The sequence below is a fragment of the Eriocheir sinensis genome, chromosome 53 (assembly GCF_024679095.1).
Source record: "Eriocheir sinensis breed Jianghai 21 chromosome 53, ASM2467909v1, whole genome shotgun sequence".
In the NCBI taxonomy this organism is placed as follows: domain Eukaryota; kingdom Metazoa; phylum Arthropoda; class Malacostraca; order Decapoda; family Varunidae; genus Eriocheir; species Eriocheir sinensis.
Window position 1 is genome coordinate 4,499,453 of NC_066561.1, and position 17,395 is coordinate 4,516,847.

Below are 17,395 nucleotides of genomic sequence, written 5' to 3' on the forward strand. Positions count from 1 at the left end.
GTTATACAACATTCTTAGCACCAGGTCAGGTCAGGTTAGGTTAGGTCAGCCTTCATCCTTGGCACCAGGTAGGTTAGGTTAGGTTAGGTTATACTACACTCTTGGCACCAGGTCAGGTCAGGTTAGGTTAGGTTAGGTCAGCCTTCATCCTCGGCACCAGGTAGGTCTTCTGGAAGGTGCTCTCGTAGAAGCAGGCCTGCTTCGTGTTGCCCAGGTCCTCGCGCTCCTCGATGCAGAACACGATTTGGTGGATGACCTGACACACGGCCTCCAGGACCTGTGTGATGTTCTGGTCCTGGCTCTCCTCCAGCTGGGCGCACACAGTATCCACAAACACTGAACCTGCCGGCCGGGGAGGGGGCAACAGTGATAGAGAATGAGACAGGGAGGGCGAATATGTATTTACCTAGTTGTAGTTTTACAGGGCCTGGGCTTTACGCTCGTGTGGTCCCGTCTCCGTATCTACATTTATCCAACTTTTCCTTAAAGCTTTGCACACTTCTCGCCAATACTACATCCTCACTTAGTCTGTTCCAAACCTCTATATTTCTTTTCGGGAAGCTATATTTCTTTATGTCTCTCAAGCATCTTCCCTTCCTCAATTTTTTACTATGTTCTTTTGTGTTCCTGGTGGTAATTTCTTCTTTTAGTAGTAACTCCTCGTTGTCTACTTCTTCCAATTTGCTCAATAATTATAATAATAAATCAATAATGTGAGTGACAGACAGATTGGGTGATAAAGAAAGACACACAGAAAGAACCCAGAGAGAGAGAATGTGCGCACTATATCTGCCGGCCAGGGAGGGGGAAACAGTGATATAGAATGAGACAGGGAGGGTGAGTATGTGAGTGACAGAGTGGGTGATAAAGACACAAAGAAAGAAGCCAGAGAAAGAGTGAGATAGAGTTGGAGACACTGAACCTGCTGGAGAAAGGGAGACAGTGAGACAAAGACACAGGGAGGGAGAGAATGTGAGTGACAGAGTGGGTGATAAAGAGACACAGAAAGAAGCCAGAGAGAGAGAGCTGCAGACACTGGACCTGCTGGAGAGTGGTTGGGGTGGGGGGTGATGGGGAGAAGGAGGTACGGAGGCATGAGACAAAGAAAGGGAGGAGGAGGAGGAGGAGGAGGAGGCATAGAGGCAAGAGAGTTCCTACCTTCATCCTTGACCCTGAAGGCCGTGTGGGAGGGCAGCGTGGCGTAGGATACAATGCGATCCATCTGGTAGTATATATTGCTAATGTCCTGGTTGCTGAGAGACACGTTGACCCGCCCTCTGTTGCTGCCCAGGCCGTCCTGCCAGATGCTGCACCCATCCACGTCTCCCTTCCTGCCTCCTGTTGTGAGGGGCAGACTGGGCACTTAAATGGGCACAGACTGAGGCATAACTTGGGGACTTAATGGGATGCAGACTGAAGCCCCATTCACACTGTGCCGACTCTGGGTCACGGCTACCCACGACTCAAGGGTACATGAGGTCTTGGGTGTTGATGTGAAAGGGTCGGGCATGTCTTGAAAGAGGTCTATAAACGGTCGCTGAATGCTGAGTGGACGTCGGGAAGGGAGTGCGGGGTCGTGGGGGTTAGCGCGAAAAAGTATTCCTTGCTAAACTTTCACAACGAGAGTAAGCAAGGGTCTGGACCAACCGTCATTTCTGGTTGTGGTCTGAGGGAGGTCGGGGCCAGTCGTCAACAGTCTTGGCTTGTCTTGAGACAGTCGGGGCCATTTTTTAAAGTTTTACCGTTTCCTGTCGGCACAGTCGTCTGTTCTGACTACTTAAGAATAATGAGGGACTGTTGTGACGACAGTCTTCGCCCAATGAAGGACGTTCATGATGACTGTCGGCTCAGAAATATTGGCTAACACTGCCACCATCAAGAAATTTATATTTTCATTTTGCAATCACAAGCAACAACTTCTGAGCATGGCTACATTTCACTGGTACAAATATGGGAGCCGCACAGCACGCACGCACTCCTGCTGCCTCTCTCTTGTGTTGAATGACACAACTAGGGTTGCCACTCTGAGGTCAGAAAAATGTGGAATGCAACATCTCACTCTCCAATACGGAATGGGTCCATATTTAAAGGAACGGCTGGCAACCCGAAAAATTTTCGAGCATGCAATGAGTGGCAGCCGCTGCACACTGCTGGCGGAGGCAAGAGGGAGAGGGGAGGAACGTTACGTCGCGTATTTTACACGTATTTTCGGATGAACCTTGACAAATTTTACGGACTGGTTTTGTGATTGACCAAAAAATCCGCTCACTACAATTTTAAGATACTGAATTTTATCTGCTTGACCATTCAGATAACAAAATACTGTATGGAACAAATGAAGTTTCATATTGATTCAAAACGGAACGATACATTTCACTCTAGAATACAGAGCGATTCCGTATTTTAAGGAACGAGTGGCAACCCTAGAAGTAGACACAGCGGAGTCTTGGCCCATCACAGCCTATATACCCCAGGACCCACGAAGACTGCTATTAACATGTCTACAGCCAAAATATCCTTTTAAAATTTTGGGTAGAATTCGGCGACAGTTGGCAAGGCTGCCGCAAAGACAATCACAAAGATTGTCAGCCAACTCCTTGGCAACTGTCGGCCAACCAGTTGACAGACAATTTGCAAGACTGTCTGCGACTGTCGGCCAATCAGTCGGCAGCTTCGTGGTTGTCGTAGACATGGTGCCATTTCAAAAAGTGACCGTTGAGACTCGTTGCCAGTGTGACATGCTGGCAACTAGTTGGCCGAATGTCCCAGGCAGTCGGCAATCATGGTAGCCGACACCAAGACGCCCAAAAAAATCTCCTCCCATTCTTGGAGCGTGGGAGCCGACTTGTCAAATGCAAAAGTCGCTGGGTTGTTGTGACCCAGAGTTGGCAGAGTGTGAACGAGGCTTGTGGCATAACTGGGCACTTAAAGGGACACAGACTGAGGCTTAACTGGGCACTTAAAGGGACACAGACTGAGGCTTAACTGGGGACTTAGAGGTATATACAGACTAAGGTTTAACTGGGTGGGCTACAAGTCCGCACACATCACACAGTCTATCAGTGAAGTCCACACACACAGCACACAGTTAAACAATTGGAGCAGCATTTAGCAGGCTTATTTTTTAATTTTTTTTGTTTTTGGACCTTTAGCCGACTCCCTTGCTGCTAAAAAAAGGAAGATGAATACAAAATAAAGTCTTCACACCACACAGTCTCAACAAACACTCCAGGACAAAACCTTCCAGGGCTCACCTAAGTTATTGATGGGGATGGGGGTGTTTCCTCGGCAGGTCCCCATGAAGAATATTTTGGGTTTCATGTTGAAGGTGGAGACGCGGGAGAAATCGTCGATGAAGCTCTCTCTGTCGTACTTCTCTTCCCCGGGGAGGAGGAGATTCTTTTCATCACCGTGAGACACAAACCAAATGACCAAAGAATCGTAGAATTTGTACTTGGCTTTGAGCAGCTCCTTCTTATGGTAGCGCTCTAAGGTGCTCTGGTTGGGATCCTCTTCAATTTTGACCGTGAACTTGAAGAGGTCCCCGAAGACGCTCTTTAACTTGGTGATCTCGATGTCGGACCCTTCTCTCCTTTCCTTGACACAGAAGATGAGACACAACCCCGGGGGCTGGCACTCGTCGGGGTAGTTCTTCAGCTTCTGGATGGTCGCGTTTAAGACCTCGTTCTGGGGGTTGTCTTCACACAGTTCTTTTAGGAGACCTTCCAGTTTGTCTGTGTAGATGCGGTTCAACAACATTCTCTCCTCCATCTGCCTTATGATGAAGAAAAACAGTGCTTCTTTCACCCCGTCCTCAGTGAGCTGCTCTTTCTGCACCACCCTGGCATCCCCTCCCTCCCAAAACTTCCAGCCGTCTCTGCTCGCCGCCAGACAGAACAGTTTGTACACCAGCTCTGGGGTCAGGCTGTCACAGATATCACTCATGAGAAGATTTTCTGCATTTATGAAAAAGTTCCCTTCCTTTTCATTCTCCTCTAACTCCATTTTGTCTTGAACTTGCTTGATCTTGTCCTCCAGACGGTGGTACTCAACACCCAAGTGGTCGCAACATTTCACTAGAACCAACAGATCTTCCTCTTCTTTTCGTACGCAGTACAAACTGGCAGCTTCTGCATTCACGGGTAAACGGGAGCTCTGGAACTCTTGCAGGTCCTTGGCACGACTCTGTAACACACTCACAATCTGCTGGTGGCCTTGTTCTTTTGATCTCAGGATGGCGAGAAATATTTCCTTAGCCTGCCGAGCCTCCCTCCTGTAGGTGGTGGTGCCGGGTCCCTGGTCGCCCGTGTCCAGCAGGAAGAGCAGCTTCACCAACGTGGCCAGGGGAACATTCTCAAGATTCAAGACACACACATTATCATCTACAAAAGGAGAAGTGAGAGGTGAGACAGCCTTCGTGTCTCTTCAAAGCCTGCTGCTAGGTAGTACTTGAGGCAGAGAACTTTATTCAAGACATTCACATTGCCATCACCAGAAGTAAGGAAAGAGGTGGGGGAACCAAGTCGACACAACATACTGGATGGCACTTCATACTCAGGGAAAATGACTTAAAGAGACAATTGCTGAGGATAGCCACCCTGCTGATTCTGAACAACTTATGTACTATCTTGTTTAATAGTTTTTGAGAAAGCTGCCACAGGTATTTCCCAAACAACTACACTACAGTAAAAATGTTCCACTACCGATAAGTGACATCTGAATGACAAATCAGGTGTTAGTAAGGAAATACTCCATGCAGGCTGCCTGGAAGAGTTGTCCCTCCCCAAGCACCACAACAGTGATACAGAACACCTTGGCAGGACCAAGCAGAGCTGGGGAAGCAAGGAAGCAAGTGTCCCCAACAGGAGTATCAAGGGGAGGCTTTGTGGGACTCAGTGAGTGGCTGAATACAACTGTCTCAAGAGTCTGTCATGTGCAGACACCAAATATATAAATGTACAAACAGCAGGGTCTCAATTTCAGCACCTAACTTTGGGGACACTCTTTGTAGTACCATTTTCTTAATCGCCAAAATGGAGACCCTGCTGAACAACTAGGTAAATAAAAATTCAGTTTATAACATGAATTAATCTATTAATAAAAAAGTAAACAAATAGATTATAATAAACATAGGAGTTATAAGTTTAGGAGGACAACTTGCCAAGGCATATGAGTGATTAGGTCATGAATGTGTCCCATAAAAGCACGAGTTGTGAAGCCGTCTCAGAAACGGAAGATGTGAAATAAAACAAACTGTCATTATAAAGTGGATGGTGTTATCATATATATTTAAAAAAAAAAGAAAAAAAAAAAGAAAAAAAAAAGAAGAAGAAGAAGAAGAAGAAGAAGAAGAAGAAGATATATTTAAGTGGAGGTGTCATGGAAGAAGCAATCCTAACATTATATATAAGAAAAGTATCCAGTGATGTGGCAAGGATGGTCTTGGTTGGCATTCCTTCTCCTGTACTTCCTTTCAGTGTTCCAAAACTCTGATCATTAATGTCTGTACATACTTCATTCTGCACATCAGTTATTCATACTTAAACAGAGCAAATTCCTCATTTTCCTTACAGTTCCTTTCATTAGATCTCTTCCTTTTCATTATTCTTTCTAATCAAATGGCGGGCACACAAGGCGCTGCCCGTGATGTATGGGTACGGGGAGGGAGGGCTGCGGCAAGCACACTGCAGACCCCCTCCATGTACTCACAGCCTGTTGCCTCTTTGTATCACAGCCAACACCAGAGAACGCTTCACATGCTCTCCAAAGACAAATTCTCTTGCTATCTATGCTAACCAACAGTAGACCCTCTATTTATAATGTGAGACAGGCACCAAAGAAATTCACATTAATGGAATTTGCACTAAACTGAGGTGTTATTTCATTGGGATTTATCAATTTGGGACTGCTGCTGTTGCTTAAGTGGAAATTTTTAGTTGCAATATTAACCCGGTAACAGCGGGGATCATGTTTCTTAATGGTCCCTCTAAGAGAGAAAAATGAGAAAAAATCATCACTCACGCAAACCATTTCATAATATATATCAAAGCATTTGTGATCAGTTTATACATCATCTATTTTGGGGGGTTTAAATCATGGCACAAATTTGGCTCGTCACTGCTACACGGTAAAGCCACAAATTTGGCCCGTCGCTGCTACCGGGTTAAAGGTTAACTTATGGCTTTTTTGGTCTCCTTTTACCTACCCATTATATAAGCTTACTGTGTCAATTACTCAACTTTGAGGGCTAAACCTAAACGGCAATGAGTGATGCAACGTTAGCGACAAACAGAAGCAGGACATGTGGCAACAGGGCCATTAAAGTGCTTCGCCACACCTTGCATCAATGTACACACAGACCAAGGGCCGCTTTCTCAGTCATTTTGTTTGTTTTGATCGCTATCAATGGAGGCGATCGCCGCTATGTTATTTCCACGTCAAACTGGCCGATGGGGTAGTGGCGGCTGCGGGGTTAGCCTAGCCCTGCACCTTGGCACACACTCTCAACACCTCTCGCTTCCTCTGTAGCCGCCACTGCCCCATAGGCCAGTTTCACATGGAAAACTATAGTGTCGATCGCCGCCATTGGTAACGATCAAAACAAAGAGACTGTGAAAGAGGCCCCAAGAGTACAGCATATTAGTGGCAGGCGTGTTAGTAGAGTCTCCCCAAGCAGTACAAACCTTGCATTAATTTCCATTCTTGGTGGAGCCCCGACTGTTTTCTTTTGCTGGAGAGAAATGTGTGGCGTTAGATTCGCATACAGGCCGCAGAAAGATGTATGGTTGCAAAACAAGCGGTAAATAATGTGCAGGAGTTTAGAGAAAACAACTATCTATCCTTTCATTGCTTCTCATTAGGTTGGTCAGAAGTAAAGGTTGCATGTGGTAAACTATAAACAAGTGTAGCCTGTAGGTGTACGGATGTGTGGGAGGATGTATATGAGTGATGTATAAGTGTGTCTGATACCTTAGAGGAGGAATATGATCCCCCAAAAGCTGTCATGAAGAGTGTATATGAAATCATAGCTATAAATGGAAGACTGAAGAAGACGGTGTTTGGAGGAAGCCATGAACAGGATGAACAGGATTGCCAAGAATGGGAGAGACGCAAAGCTTGTCCAACCCCTTAACCCGTGGGCTTCAGCTATGGGAAAGCCGAGAAGTGGCCGAGAAACGACAAAATTACACTGCATTTTGAGACTAAAAAAAGGACATGGAACGTATATCAGAGTACTCCTCTCATAACCATAAAGCCGTTAAAAATAAATACTTTACTCAAACTGCATCCTTTTTAGATAGTATTTGTTACAAAATAAACAGTCTCGTGACGCGTGGCATCTAGCCGAGAGTCTCTTGTTGTCTACTATAGAGAATTTGACAAGTGATTACTGTATGGATAGCTAATTCAATATGCCATGACCTTACAGCACCACCAATGACAAATAAGCCCACCTCAAGATCACTCACCCACCACAATGACCTAGGGCATCATGGTGGGTTGCGCTATGCCACCACCGCCTACAATTAGCTCGAATTAGGTGTTTTATGGCGAGCCCTTTTAAGGGTCCACTGTACCACAGCCACGACTCGTGAAAGCCCTGAAAAGAGTCTGCTAATGTTCTCGGGTTGTTAAAATAAGGATGTCAAACGAAAAGAAGATGAGAAGAAAAATAGAAGGAAAAATAGAAGGAAAATAGAAACATAGAAAATAGAAAAATAGAAAAAATAGAAAATAGAAAAATAGAAAAAATAGAAAATAGAAAAATAGAAAAAATAGAAAAGATAAAAAGATAAATGGATAAACTGTCACATACAAGATCCAATGTGAAACCAGAGATACAGAAGCAAAGGGATATAAACGAATGAACCGTCACATACAAAGACCAAATATCAAGCAGAGTTAAGATTATATTTAACCTCATGCTGTTCCCTCCATTAACTGGCTTCTGTCACTCCCTTCAGAGATGCAAGGCCATACAGGAGGCCTAGGGGGATGGCATTAAGCATGAGTCATGTTAATACTATGCAGTTTTGACACTATACTAATGAGCAAGCGCTAAACCTACAACGTTAAGTGGATCAGAGAGAAGCAAAGCAAAGAAATCTACAGTATATACACCGTTTGGCATGCATAAATACGGACTGGTCTTCTCGAGTTTGGAAAATGGAGAAATTATTGACAGTCTGCTAAGAAAATTGATAAAATACACAGAATTATTTGACTGACCTCCTAGTCCTCCTTGTACCTCATCCAGACAGCTCCTCAGACCCTCCCGGAAGTCAATGTTACTTGGGTCGAGCGTGACAGCTGTCTTGAAGTCATCCACAGCTTTCCGGCCGAGAGCTGGCGGAGGCGAGAAGGTTAGTTGTGTGTTTCCTCTGCCATTATAGATGTAAGAGGTAAGGGAAAAATATATACCAACAATTGCATGATAAATCACTTTCCATAGCTCAAATGATTTTATTCAAAGATAAATAATATAGCCTCAGGCACATTTTGAATATCGTACTTGTGCATGACGTCACGATGTAAGAGATTCCTAACCCGTCACAAGAGAGGCCAGGGAGAGCTGAAGTATTCTGAGGAGTTTGACTTTTTAATTCCCATTAGTGATTTTTTTATAATTTGATTTCTAATTACATTGCCGAAGTCATCAGGAATAGCCTTGAGGAGCATATGCTATCGCCTGCTTTTTTTATATGTTGTGTTAGTTTTCATCAACAATACTGATTTGTCTTTTTAACCTGTTTTTCAAGGCATGGTTAGTTGTTTGATTTTTTAAGGGGCATATGCTATCACCTGCTTTTTTTATGTGTTGTGTTGGTCTTCGTCAACAACACTGATTTGTCCTTTTAACCTGTTTTTCAAGGCATGGTTAGTTGTTTGATTTTTTAAGGGGCATATGCTATCACCTGCTTTTTTTATGTGTTGTGTTAGTTTTCATCAACAATACGGATTTGTCTTTTTAACCTGTTTTTCAAGGCATGGTTAGTTGTTTGATTTTTTAAGGGGCATATGCTATCACCTGCTTTTTTTATATGTTGTGTTGGTCTTCATCAACAATACTGATTTGTCTTTTTAACCTGTTTTTCAAGGCATGGTTAGTTTGATTTTTTAAGGGGCATATGCTATCACCTTTATTTTTTTATGTGTTGTGTTGGTCTTCATCAACAACACTGATTTGTCTTTTTAACCTGTTTTTCAAGGCATGGTTAGTTGTTTGATTTTTTAAGGGGCATATGCTATCACCTTTATTTTTTTATGTGTTGTGTTGGTCTTCATCAACAACACTGATTTGTCTTTTTAACCTGTTTTTCAAGGCATGGTTAGTTGTTTGATTTTTTAAGGGGTATATGCTTTCACCTTTATTTTTTTTTGTGTTGTGTTGGTCTTCATCAACAACACTGATTTGTCTTTTTAACCTGTTTTTCAAGGCATGGTTAGTTGTTTGATTTTTTAAGGGGCATATGCTATCGCCTTTATTTTTTTATGTGTTGTGTTGGTCTTCATCAACAACACTGATTTGTCTTTTTGACCTGTTTTTCAAGGCATGGTTAGTTTGATTTTTTAAGGGGCATATGCTATCGCCTTTATTTTTTTTTTATGTGTTGTGTTGGTCTTCATCAACAATACTGATTTGACTTTTTAACCTGTTTTTCAAGGTGTGATTGGTTGGTTTTGTTTTTATTTTTAATTGTGAAAATTCTACACTTCTGACTAATTCCATCCCAGAAATGGAATAAAAAAGCCAAACTAGCCACACAACTGTTAAAAATATTAATACAACGGTTGGAAAATCTCCAACGCTTTTCTTCTTCTGGTACCTCCACATCTAAGGGGTCTATTACAGGCCACTGTTATGTACCACTATCACTGTTACCACTGTTATTACTTTTACTACTATTACACAATATCATCACTCTCACTCCTTTATATGCTGTGCAAAGCCTTACGTGTTGCAATGATCCAGTCGGGCCATGACAGATGTGGACCATACTACAAAGGCCTTTTGATGGTAGTCTGACAAAGAATGCCCCCTCCCCTGCCCCCCCAATGCCATGTCAGCTGTGTGGGGTACTGGTTGTCTCCCTCCCCAAAACTACCAGATATTTCAACCAACTACCCCTAGTACCAAGGAGTAAAGGAATGCCTAGTTACACCGGGGCGGTCATGTTTATTGTAGGGACTGCAAAGGCCGCCATCGGTCAATGAATCTTTGCACTAACATTAAACAGATTTTGAGAATGGAATCTGATTTGTTAGTAGTCATGGAGTGGCCATCAAATACCAAATGGGATGCAGCAGGACTCAGTGAGGCTTAGAGTACAAAATGTGCTGAGGAGAGGCCATGCATTATGCTGGTGAGGACAACTGGCCTCTTGTAGTCTCCTTACATCCTATGGTGTATACTTGTAACAAAGGAGAACAAACAGCTTTTTCTGCCCGCCAGTACCCACCTTCCCTTTCGCTGCTGCCATGGAGGTACCCTGCAAGCAGCCTGTAGTTTATGGTGGCCCTGCTGTAGTATGCAGCGGCCAGGGAAGGGTTCAGCCTCACAGCGTTGGTGTAGTCCTCAACGGCCTCATCAAAACACACCATCTTGTATTGGCACAAACCTCGCTCATTGTAAATCATGGCTGCCAACTTCCTAGAAAAGAAAAGAGTAATGTTGTGGATTTGTAGGACAGTCCAATAAGAATTTACCCAAACATGACCCGCCACTACTCACTCTCCGTCGTTCTGGGGCAATGGCAGGGTATGCAGGGTGTCCAGGGCAGAGGTGTACAGCGTCTTGGCATGCTCGTACCTCCCCTCCCTGAAGCACTCCCTCGCCTCTAGCAATCCACCCTCTATGTCGTCCATGGCCTCTGAAAACATTATTACTATTATTAACACTCTTGCCTATGGATGCAAAGGAGGTTTGAAGGTTAATTGAATACATATACGAGAACAGAAGAGCAGTTGGTTATATAAGAAAAGAGATATCAGTGCAGTAATAAAAGCAATCTTAATCTGATCTACAATAAATAAACTAAGTAATCTACAAGGTCCATGTAGGACACATGAGGATACCTGCTGTTGTCATTAACAAAGCACATCTTTTCCAATGTATGAGGGTTTAAATTTCCAAATTTAGATATCTTTTGCTTGTAACTAGTTGCTGCATCCTCCAGTAGTTGGCAACAATTGGCTGCCAAGTCAATAACATTGGCTGATTGTGTTAATTTTGTTTAAAAAAAAACAGCAATATATCTTTACAGTACTCATCTTTGGTGCTTAGAATTGATTTTTGCTTTTTTTTTTTCCCTTGGAATGTTGGTGGCTTATTGTTCACCTTAAAAATACTTATATGTACTGTGTTGTGGTCTGACAGAACATATATATCCTTGTCTTCATCAATGTACTTCTGAGAAAACAGGTGTAGGAACTTGTTATTGACTAGCACTTAGTCTATTGAACTTTTAGTGTTGCTGTGTGATCTGGTTATCTACCCTGAACAATCTCTATCTGCTAAGATTCAAGTTAGGGTTGCCACCTTGAGCTCAGAGAAAATATGGCACGCTCCATATCAATCTGCAATACAGAACGAATCCATGTTTTAAGAAATGGGTGGCAACTTGCCCTGACTGACAGCCGCTGCCCGCTGGTGGTGGAGGCAGGATGGGAGGAGGGACGTTACGTGACGAACCTTATAAGTATTTTAGGACAACTTGATAAATACATGATTTTACAGACTGGTTATGTGGCTGACTCAAAAATGCCCTCACTACAATTTTAAGTTACTGAATTTTATCTGCTTGACCATTCAGACAGCCAAATACAAACAAATGGCGTTCAGTACTGGTTCAAAACGGAACATAAGAACATAACCATATGGAACAATCTCCCCCTCAGTGTTGTAGAGAGCCCCAGCATGAACACCTTCAAAAATAGGTATGACAAACTGGAAACAGATTCACTGAGAAGAGGCACCCCTATGAGTTACTTAGCTCCCTAGCCCACCGATGCCAGATTATCGTACTCGGAGGATCGTATTTACCGTTTGTGGCCCATAACTGTTGCCAAGAAACTCATATAATTAACCATTTTAACGATAACCATGTACGAAGGAAGTATTGGGGTCGAGGAGGCAGTTTTGGGGTTGGAAATCGGCAAACATATAAGGCAACGTATGACAATATGGCAACGTTGCCCTAGCCTCTTTACCATCACTAAGGTAAGCAAAACCATAACCCTCCAATACTGAACGAGGTAAATCTTAGGAATAGTGGCTCCTAGCGGGCGCGCGTTTAGGGCACGGTGTGGTGGTAATTACATTTCAAGCACGTACGACGGGGTTTTGACAAGCGGACAGGCGTGTTTGTCACAAGGGGTGTATTTTTCCGGCCTCACGATTTCTTCCAAGTTGATGGGCGATGAGACTGCGAGCTCCAGGGTGAGGAAAGGGAAGAGCCCGCGTGGAAAAATACACCCCTTGGGACATAAACACGCCTGTCCGCTTGTCAAAACCCCGTTGTACGTGCTAGAAATGTTGTAATTACCACCACACCGTGCCCTAAACCATGGGCGTCAATTCCTTTAAAATAATGTGGGGGACAGGAGGGAGGGGGCGAGTGTAGCAAGCGAAGCAATTTTCCGAAACATTTTGAGGCCACATGCTGTGTATGTTAAGACATAATATAGTCTACTTGTGCTACTTGAAATTTAACAACATCTCTTATACTCTGTTTTTCTGCCTGTGCTAACATTAGTAGTAGTATTGTATAATTGAAATAATTGTGTATGTTAATTACATGGATACTGCAGTTAAGATAATCATGGGTCACTGATTTTAATCATTAGGTCTACCAGAGAATGAAATACAAATTTTCAATAATCCAGGTACAGGCAAACTGCCATTATAATTCTATTAATGAAAAGTCATACAATATCTTGTCCCATGTTATTCAGTCATTTATTCAATATTCAAGATATATCAATTGATAAGAATAACATATATTTGCACGGGACATTTCCATTAATATAACCATGCTTAAAAGGCATGTTTAAATTGTTCAAACACCTTATTGCAAATATCTGTTGATTTGCATAAGAACTCTTCACCAATACTTTGTGGCTTCTGTGATGTGAGTCTGTCTCGGTGCACATGACAGATTATGATGTCATTTAGGCGTTTCTGAGACATTTTACTATGCAGCCTGGTTTTCAAGCGCCTAAGAGCACTAATGGATCGCTCAGCTTCACAGGAGCTTGATGAGTAAACTTTAAGAGTTGATCAGCTTTTCCACTTGGGGGAACATCCGACAAACCTCCGGTACCATGCCTCTCAAGATGTTCCGATAATCTTCCGATGACGATCCTCTATACTGCTTATGAAAGAAGCTAAGCTCTTCCTTGAGAGACTCATGGGGTTCAGGAGACTTTTGCGACTATGTGAAAATTGTAAGATCCATTGAACAGCATCGTAGTCATATCCCTGCATTCCAAGAGATCGGGTGATGTGAAATACTCTTCCAGATTCACCAAAGCTTGATCAACCATTTTATAGAACTCAGTCCTAAAAACTCCTCGGCAGTCTTAGCATTGTACTCTTGTGCTGTCCCACTTTCAAATCTTTTTTTGGTAACTTACGGTGTCGTGGAAGTGTCAGAGGTTCAAGTTGGCATTCTGCAAGCTTCTCCTCCGCTGCTGCAAAAATTTCTTGAAATTTCTGGTCACAACGAAGTCCCTGCAGATTCTGACTTTTTACTTCAACAGCAGAGAGAATACCTGATAACAGTAACAACTGAGCCATGAAGTGCTTTGTTTAGGTTTTCAATGCACTGGATTTGTAGGTCGTAAAGTTCGGTAGGAGTAGTTTAAATAGGCTCCCCGACCCTAAGCCCTCTGCGAGCTATTTTGCGGCTGCGGCCAGAGGAGGCGACGCGCTTTCGTAAACATTATCCCATATTTTCAAGAGTAAAAAAAAAGTCCTTGAATTGGATTTTCAAAGCGTTTCCATGACTGTTGAAGGTTTGTAGAAAAGATATATGAAGATATACTGAAGTTTCATAAAGTAGATTATGAGATACTGGCACGGACCTAATACGAATCTTTACCATAGCAGCCAGGGATGGTACATAGCAGCCACTGATGGTACATAGCAGCCAGGGATGGTACATAGCAGCTAACGGTACATAGAGTCCCGTCCCGTCCCACAGCCTAACCAGCCCCCTAAAACACCCCAGAAGAAGACTCACCCGAAGCACAAATATTTCACCACTAGCTTGGCACTCCTTATTTTCCACGTCCTGTGCTTATAGGCCGCCGAATCAACCACCTCACACAAGAATTCAGGCCTTAACACACCACCTGAGGCTGTCCACGTGAAGGCAAGGCATGTCAGGCGGCCCCTCCTCTTGGTTTTCTTAGAATTGGTTTTGCTGCCTTCTCTTCATTGCCTTTAAACACTTGTTCCAGAATTCTTGAGTATGATATTTAAACAATTCTTCAGTATGATATTTAAACAATGTAGATAAAGTTAATGTAAAAAGTGCAATGTAAACAAACGCACTCGAGGACCCGTTGCGGGGCGAGAATGATCTTGATCTTGATCTTGATGTCACAGGTGGCTCGGGATTTCTCCCCAGCCAGGCCTTTGTATCGGCAGCTCCTGTGAAAAGAAAACAAAAAAAAAAAAAGTGTTCTCGGGGGCAAGATATCATTCATATATCTTTCCTTACTCATCCACCAAGAACTCTTTCACTTTCTTTCTCACTCACTTCGTCTCTCCACTCTCCCCCAGCAGCCCTTGCATCCTCCCTCCACTCCATCCACCCCCCCCGTCCTCCCAACCTCCACACGTTTAATCTCACACATTCATCACATTCATCTCTTTGCACTCCATCGAAGCACAACGGCAGAAGAAGAAGAAGAAGAGTCCTTTGATAGAGAGAGTCCCGACAACCTAAGATTTGGACGCCATTATTGGCCCTGTTTTCGCCGCGCTTTTCAAACGCTAGCACATGCTCTCCTTTGTATTTCTGTTTCATAGGCATTCGGGTCGTCCAATGATACTGAGCACACTTGTGTCAGATCTGCACACCTTCCCCTAACAGCCAGCAGGGAGCCAGCAGCCAGCGAGCTCTGGGAAAATAAATAAGAGACGGTATGTGTCTACATCAACAGGTATCGCCATCCCACCATTACGCCCTTATACTTTACCATAATTTGGTCACCAGCCGTTGGAACGTGCCGTAAGGTGACAGGAGATTATTATTAGCCTTACGATCAGCCACTGTCTCAGTATAGGCACTCAGTAACCCACGTAGCCTATGATAACTATAGGCGAGTCACAGTGGGCTGCTGACAACCTTGAGAGGCGGCCGCGGCAGCGCTCAGAGGGTACCTACTGAGAGACTTCAAACAAGTCTGTTGCTTCTCTTTGAGTGTTGCTGCTGTGATGGATGGATTTAACATTACTTATCGCTGTAAAACATTATCGGCAGCAGTTTGGGAAGTCTTTCTATTTACCTACATATCCCTTCACCCTTGCCTGCAGGGAGGGACGCTGCCTCCTGAACGTCATGAGCCTTGATATATACTTGTCATGGGCCACGTGGCTAACACACTACCCAAGCTCCATCAATGTTATGGCACTTTGCTTCCTTTCCGTTACCTGCTTGCAGTAAACTTTAGCATATGGAGAGAAAATTAGTGTAAACTAATTATCTGGGGGTGGAGGGGCCCTGATTCCATTACTCGCCGGGCTGCTATATTGTGTTAACACACACACACACACACACACACACACACACACACACACACACACTATTGCTGCAATAAATGTTCTGTGCGATTCCAAGGTATTGTGAAGATAAGTCATCAATGATTATAATTCAATAACATTTAATTTAATTTAAATACTTATTGTTGATTAAAAAAAATAATAGAGTAAAATACTAAGGCCATGTAAACGTGTTTAATTTTGCTTGAGGGTCAAAATAGCTAGGTTTAGAGAATACTGTAGGAAAATGTCTTCAACATATTATAATGACATTGGTACCCTAGCCAATTTTGGTTGCGAGGGGTGAGTATGGGCAAACACTAGAATAATACCTTATATCCTAACCGAGTGGAGTTTCTAGCTGAAGATCCTTCACATGAGCAAATAGTAACCTAACCTATCACCACTGAAATAGTAATATTTCCCCGCATTTCAAAATCTCAAACGAGTAATAATAATGGAAACGGTTACCAGAGTGATGATTAGCAAATACAATCTAAACAAATAATGTGTTAACTTTTAGTGAGTTGGGTGTGATTCTAGAGTTTTACCAAGACAGGTACGTATGGCCCACTGAAAAAGCTATCTTCTGTTCATTAAACTTTTGTAACACGTCCAATCTATTAGACTGTGGCCTTGATGAGACTGTGAAATATCCATTGTGAGTCTGTCATAACAGCTGGAGCCCTGTGAGAGAGATCACATCCAATAATTTTGGCCATAAGGGCCACAGCTTCCCTCATCATGTCTGGACCTGAGGTGAACGATTGTTTCAGTCCTTGTAGCTGTGCCTCTCTCACAATGATTTCCAATTTTCCATAGACAGTACAAAGGGAGGGCGGTTATGACAGCAAGACACACACAATGGCAGTGTGTGTGTGTCATAACGTACCGATGGTTTCCTCCCAAGACGATTGACTGTTAGCACACCGCTGTCTTCTCAGCGGCCTTGCAGTTAAATTATACACTTTGTATCCCCTCTGTGGCATGTTGCAACAACCGAAGGCTAGTCAGCAAGGCATTGTTACATTGGAAAGCAGCCGAATCCGCTTCCAAAATAGGTAAAATTATGTTTTTAATACCTCAGTTCAATGTCGGCGCGGTGCTCGAAGGGGCAAAAATGGCGCCCGGCGGCCTTACACACAGGGCCGCCTAGGTCAGGTCAGGTCAGGTGAGGTGTCGTTCGGGAAGCTTGGCCTTTGTATCGGCGCTTCCCTGATGATCTTCACTGGTCAGTTTTTAGCTCTTCAGTTGTTCGTGTCTAGAATTTTTCTTTGTTGTTCTCTCTTTCTCCACATTTCATATATCACTGGCTTGGTTTCTTCGATCAGCTCTTCTTTAAATAATAGTTCTCGAATTATGTCTTCTTCTTCCTCTGTAGTGAGTCTTTCTGTGTCGAGACTTTCTATAAAGGAACTCGAGTGCCGTTACAAAGACAAAACTCCCGACCGACTACTCCTACTACTACTACCTCACTGCCGTAAGATCAAGATGAAGATCCCATGGCCTAACCACTAACCACACTAACCAGTCCCTTAAAACACTGAAGAAGAAGAGGACCTCCACAGGTAACCCAGCCACCACCACCGCAACCATGAACACCTCAGCCAGCAGGTCAGCACCGAG

General features: G+C 43.5%; 2 protein-coding genes across 8 annotated transcripts in view; one reads left to right on the forward strand and one right to left on the reverse strand.

Moving 5' to 3' along the window:
- Nucleotides 1-17,395, reverse strand: part of LOC126983220 (uncharacterized) — an 18,163-nt gene continuing 768 nt past the window's right edge. For 4 of the 6 annotated variants that reach the window (XM_050835849.1, XM_050835847.1, XM_050835844.1 and 1 more), the window contains exons 2-7: nt 10,733-10,871; nt 10,461-10,651; nt 8,230-8,346; nt 3,255-4,382; nt 1,159-1,338; nt 1-342 (exon numbers count right to left, since the gene is read on the reverse strand). In XM_050835849.1, coding sequence (XP_050691806.1) covers nt 128-342; nt 1,159-1,338; nt 3,255-4,382; nt 8,230-8,346; nt 10,461-10,651; nt 10,733-10,866 — 1,965 coding nt within the window. In that variant the 5' untranslated portion in view covers nt 10,867-10,871 and the 3' untranslated portion in view covers nt 1-127. Of the gene's footprint in view, nt 343-1,158; nt 1,339-3,254; nt 4,383-8,229; nt 8,347-10,460; nt 10,652-10,732; nt 10,872-14,243; nt 14,587-14,898; nt 15,586-16,851; nt 16,988-17,395 lie in introns of those variants that run through there. The other 2 variants (XM_050835845.1, XM_050835848.1) reach the window with 2 other exon arrangements.
- LOC126983221 (probable serine hydrolase) overlaps nt 17,228-17,395 on the forward strand; it is a 16,465-nt gene continuing 16,297 nt past the window's right edge. Inside the window, exon 1 of one of the 2 annotated variants that reach the window (XM_050835850.1) lies at nt 17,228-17,383. In XM_050835850.1, the coding sequence (XP_050691807.1) occupies nt 17,364-17,383 (20 nt within the window). In that variant the 5' untranslated portion in view covers nt 17,228-17,363. The remainder of the gene's footprint in view (nt 17,384-17,395) is intronic. The other variant, XM_050835851.1, reaches the window with a different exon arrangement.